General features: G+C 36.1%; 2 protein-coding genes across 2 annotated transcripts in view; both read left to right on the top strand.

Annotated features, from left to right (window-relative positions):
* Window positions 1-6,000, top strand: part of LOC108971774 (potassium voltage-gated channel subfamily H member 8-like) — a gene marked incomplete at its 3' end in the record, with an annotated part of 145,950 nt that overhangs the window by 66,147 nt on the left and 73,803 nt on the right. The window lies entirely within an intron of this gene.
* Window positions 3,264-3,912, top strand: LOC108971773. Its single transcript, XM_018938045.1, has 2 exons — window positions 3,264-3,341; window positions 3,403-3,912. Exons 1-2 carry the CDS (start codon window positions 3,264-3,266, stop codon window positions 3,910-3,912), a joined length of 588 nt encoding a protein of 195 aa, XP_018793590.1.

A 6,000-nucleotide genomic window follows, 5' to 3' on the forward strand; every position in this document is an offset into this window, starting at 1 on the left:
ATTTCTGCAATTATTTTGGCAATTAGCCAAGCCATTGCATAATTATCACAGCGTTAAGCACMTTGGTAAACTTTCAATAACAGCAAGACCTTTTGCTCAATAACTGCCAAGCGGTGAGGTTTTCACAAAACGTATTGCTAATATTCACGCTTTTACTCCTGCAACATAATCTGCAGAATGTGTTCTCAAAGGTAAAATCTATTCGCGTTTACTGGATATTTTAAGCATTTATGCATTTCAAGTAACTTCAGAGCAACTTCGACATCACCTACTCGCAGTTTAATTGCTCCAAACGCGATTCCAAAGGTTACCAAAGCAAAGTGTCCTGTTACGTAAGCAAAAATACGCAACGCAGAAGCATCTCACTCGAAATGCAATACAAATAGAGTATAAAACGCTTCAGCGTAAACTTTCTGATTGTGTTGCCGCGGCGTCCTGTGGACTTTGTGCTGCTCAATTTAACTCGTTTGAGTAGTTGCCAATTCATGGCGAATCGGAATCAAGTGCCGCTGGTTCAACAATTTCTCCACTCAACGACTGTGATGTACTGTTTGGTGCATACGTGGATACGAGTAGTCGCATACAAGCAAAGAGAAATGGAAGGGTTGGGTAAAGACGTGTATTAAATGGTTGTTGAAAAAAAAAAAGAAATAAATTTTTTCGAAGGAAATTGATAAAAATAGAGAATTTTTTTGAAATTATTTATGCTTATTTTCCCTAGTGTCATTTGTTCGTGAAAATTTTTGAATGACTTGAAATAAATATGTGTAAATAAACTGGTTCTTGCTTTGCAATATTTTAGATCAGTGAATTTCTTTCTATATATTCAAGTGCAAGGTTCTGCTTTCTTGAACTCTCAGCTTTAGTTGTGGGTTTCGAGACCTATTAACGTTACATTTGGGCCACCGTTTTGAGTGTAGCCGCTGCCAGGAGTATTAGGTGCAATACATAGAAACTAGTAAAAAATTGCTTGACATCAAAAAAGCTAAATTTCACATCCGTCAGAAACTAGCGGATACAGCGAAATATCTGGGGCTGATCCTGGATAGAAAGCGCTCATGGAAGCCGAATATCGAAGAGAGAGCAAAACAGGCATCGATTGCCTTGTGTTGGTATAGAAGAGCCGTTGGAAAGGGTGTGTGGTAGAAGGCTCTAGAAAAGACCACACTTGCAAAGAAATTCGAGAATGTTTAACGTCCACGCATGTGTGATACACTAAGGTCTAGTTAAACCATGAGTTTGGGTTCCTAAAAAGACACGTGTTTGAACACTCGGAAATCCTCACTCATTTTSACTTCGTACCGGATCACTCGGATCATGGCATCGCSAAAGCGAACTCTGGCGACTCCTTTTCCACCAATATACCGGCGAGTGAGTTGTAGGTGGAAAGAGGGTTGGAGAATAGGAACAGGGAGCCTCTTTACGGATGATTCAAAGCAGTTGGTGCTCCTGTATTCTCCTGTATTCATTAGTAGAAATCTGGGCTTCACGGAAGCTTGGCCAGCGCTGGACCATRCTCGGTGTATGCGCTGTCACAAAAGCCCTTTGGCTCAAGAGCGATACAAGTTACCTGATGCTTTTAACAGCCACTTTACCTAATGTAACCTGCCAAAAAGAAAAAAAAAAAAAAAACATAGAAAACGTTAAGCTATGATACCTTTCATAAATAGAATATAATCCTTATAATTTTACGAGTTTTGATCAGTTTGTATGGCAGCTGTATGCTATTGTGGTCCGATGASCAAGGTCTTGTTGGGGTGAAAAATTTTAGATCATTATCTTAAAATATGAGGGAGTGGTTCACATATATACAGAAAGATGGAAGGGTAACCTGACAGACAGGCGAACATGGTTAATCGTGCTCAGCTCGCTGACCACTTATACATATACATATACCTTTATAGGGTGCATGAGGSTTCCTTCAGAGTATTAAAAACATCGTGGTAAATTTAATATAGTCTGTTCAGGATATAAAAACTATTATTTAACACATTCTAATACAAATATGTARTATAAGCATATATTTAATACACATATTATACTTAATTAGAGCGCCATTCGTTAGTTTATCGGACTGTTTCGACGTCACATTTAAAAAACCAAGTCTTGTCACCAGTTATGATGCCTTTGATGATTTAGGGTATGTTGTCAAGCCCCTCTTGCAACGCTCCATAGTCTTAGTAAAAGATTGAGGTCCTTAGTTAATAGTTTAGCATGGATATACTTCATACCCAGAACTCTAACCAAAATGCGTTAAGTCGATTCATATGTAAGTGATGTTGAGATCTTCAGCTATCGCTCCGTTGCGCAGACTTTCTAGTAGTATCTTTAAAAAATTTTAAATATCACACGGGCATAATTAATACCATATTATACCAATTTAGAAAAAAATATATCGTTTCAATTTGTCCGCGCTGCTAATGGACCAGTCCCAATTAAAATTGCTTAGGTGATAGCTATTTGGTTATAGAGCTTATATAGGTCTAATTTGGTTGAATATACGGAAGTAAAACAAATTTCTTCGGTTCGACAAAGTATGAATTTCTTATGTTATACACGACATCGGCGGAAGTCAGATGTCTTCCTATGTAGGTATCTTTATAGCACACATAACACAGGGTATAGAGTATTGGAGCACCACTTGTAAGCACTAAGAGTATAACTCCTTATAACATAGCCGCATTCGAAGGGTAACTATCAATGTCACTCTATTTGCCCCTTCCGCTTCGAATAAAAGATAATCATTGGATCAGTTGAAGAAAAAGAAAATAATATCGCTACTGTTTTCGAAAGTAAACTAAAGGAAATGGTCATAAAAATGAGATTTTGCTTGTTATATCTTCTATTGAAAGTCTCCAGATATCATAAAAATTAAATTTAACCTGTTAACTCTTCTACTGAGATCATAAAAATAAGCTTTTTTTTTTATATATGCAAAACTAAACATTAAAAACACTAATTTAAAATGGAAGCATTATAAATAACATATATTTGAGTTTATTGCCCAATGTGTTACCCAAATGCTGTGCTAATTGCCGCCAACATAGTATTTCTGCTATAATTACAATGATCAATAATTTACTTCGTTAGCGTTTGATGATATCAGGTTTTATATCGGGCTTCATTTTGAATTACTTTAAAAGTAATTAACCACMACTAATGCTTATTCTGCCTATGATTGCTGAAACAGAATTTCAAATAGTTAGTATGCATTTTACCAAACGAAATTGAAAACATTTCCGCTGAAACACCCTCGTGCTAAGATGTATTACACAAAAATCTTGAGAATTATATTAACKGTTATTTTGTTGCAAAGCAAGCTGAAAAAAGTACAAGCTAAGGTGAGCCGATGCTACGTAAAATTTGTAACACTTTACATTTACCGTTGTAACTAATTTGCAGAGCAACTTTGAGCTCACCTATACTGAGTTCAATTGCACCGTTTTTGATCCGAAGGAATTTGTTGAGAAACTGTCATGTTCCATAAGCAAAAATACGAAGCGCAGCAGCCTCTTTATGGAGTTGGTATTTAAAAAGGACTTGAAACACTTCAACATTAATTTTCTTGTTGTTCTGCCGCGACGTCCTGTGAACTTTGTGYTGTTAAATTTAACCCATTTGAATGGCTGCCAATTGATGGCGAATAGGGTTCAAGTGCCGTTCGTGCAGATTTTGCTTAACTCGTTGAAACGCGTCAGCAACTTTATGCAGGGTTGTCCTTACAAGCGCGACACCCTGTACTATTTTCGTGGMTTACGCTTGAATTTGGATGCAATGCCGGCGGTGTCATTCGAAACCGACATGAAGTTGTGGGTGGATTTCATGTATGAACGTTCGAAGCTTTTTACATTCTACATMGATAGTCGCATACAGTTGAGACGGAAGGGGTCAGAGGCAAAGCAGGGAGCTTGATTTAAATAATTATGTAAATGCCTTGTGACTTGACGTAACTATTTTATGTAGATTTGAATGATTTTTACATTTGTCGCTAAGAACAAATAATGGTAGGAAACAATATTCTGCTGATTGTAATTTTATGACTTAATAAAGTTTGAGAAAAACTTACTCCAAGCAATGGCACAAAACTGATTTGTAATCGAGTTTTGACATAATAATAGACATGGATACAAATATAGACAAAGATATAGCGGAGAGAGACATAGTATGAATCTACCAAGCCGAGTAACCCATGTATGGGGTATTACAATAGGTTAATAAAGTTTTGATAGAGCGTACCCGATAGCATGGGGAAAAAAAACATTTCTTTAAAAACCGAAATTCTAAGAACGAATTGGTTACGGGTTGTCCTAACCTCACCTTGAGCCCACTTCTTTTTATAATTTCGAGATGCAATAATGTTTCGGCTCACAGTCCTATAATGTTGACAAAGTCTCATAGTATTGAAGAAATCGGGTATTTCCACCATAATTTAGTTTTTCGATACGATTTTAGTTATCAACATGGGTATTTTCAGTAAAAGAAGAAGAAGAAAAAAAATATTAAGAAAAAAGCATTCAAATATCTTCCACATTTTGAAAGCATATTCCCGAATTAATGCTAATCTGAGCGCCTTGCAAAAGCTTTCAAAAATACAACCGCTTCCACAGCTCAGAGACAGGGGAAGCACAATTCATAAACATACACATAAAGAGCTTTAAACTGCTCACATAACTATTCCATTCAACATGAGTGTAGCAAAGCCGWGTGCATCATTACTGAAGCTACAAACAACAAAATAAGTAGCACAAATTGGTTGCTCTTAACTCAACTTTAGTATGTTTATGGCTCTGGCTTTACGTTCACTTTTAATACCTGATGTATCCGGTTTGGTGTTTACCTTGACAATAATAAAAAGTATTATGGGTTCGCTTTTTACGAAAATTTTGTAAAATCTCTTGCTGCAAGATACTCGTTGCTATGGACCGTAAGAATGCGAGCATATTCTGAAGGTTTACGTCAACTTAACCTCTCATGCAAAAAAGTATGTGAAAAAGAAAAATTGAATATAAGTAATGCTATTGGGAGTGATGTACAAAGTATTTTAAATGCTTGTATGCTGAAGGAGCAAATATTGTTGCTGAAGTAAAATACTTTCTGATTTGATCAATGAAATTTTTATTTTTGGCTGCATTCTTAAAAATATTCAATTTGAATACCTACCTTTAGGAACCTTTAGCTTCAGAAAATTTAAAAAGTGRATTCGGTGGAATGCATAGTATGCGTAGAGGATGATGAAAAGCTAGAAAAATATCTTTGCCAATGTCCAGACATCAACCGGCTGAGATGGGATACCTACCATGGCTCCTAATGGTTCCAACTTCAGATAATTTATATTCATCAGATGGTGTGGAAAAAAATCAGAAGACAAAGTCCATTGAGTTCCTGGATAAGGCTTAATTTCGTTACCACGTGAGATCATAAATACCCTAATGATGAACGCCATTTTCAAAACCTTTAAGAAAAATGTTTTGAAAGTTCGATTTTCAAGAAGTAAAAGAGTTTCCATTTTCAATACTTTATTGTGATATGATTTAAGTTTAGGAGAGAACAAAATCAAACTTGGGGCAGAGGCCTCAGAAAACGGAAAGCGATAATTGGGAGTACTGTACTCTGAGATCTTCTATTATCTCTTTGATGTTAGCAACACCATTTTTAACGGCTGTTTCTTTAACGGTTTCGATRTTGTCGGCATTAACAGCAGTTGATATACGACTCGCTTCAGGTTCTCAGAAATATTGTCCTACATTTTCAAGTTGAACTGAGTAATAGTTTCGRAGATACAGCCKTGAGARCTTGTGCGCACGAGGCTAGCCAGGCTGAGTGCAYCGTGTTTAAAAGCATTTTTCTTAAAACTGTGTTTTTGAAGTCGGTTGGCAAGATTTCGCGATAACTATTCAACAGTTCTACATGAAATTTTACACAGGTCTTTGAGATGTAATTTTTAAAGATTTGGACGAAGGATTTTATTTTATTACAACTATTCGAATATTAATTTTTATG

The sequence above is a fragment of the Bactrocera latifrons genome, unplaced genomic scaffold (assembly GCF_001853355.1).
Source record: "Bactrocera latifrons isolate USDA-ARS-PBARC rearing strain unplaced genomic scaffold, ASM185335v1 scaffold_36, whole genome shotgun sequence".
Lineage (NCBI taxonomy): Eukaryota > Metazoa > Arthropoda > Insecta > Diptera > Tephritidae > Bactrocera > Bactrocera latifrons.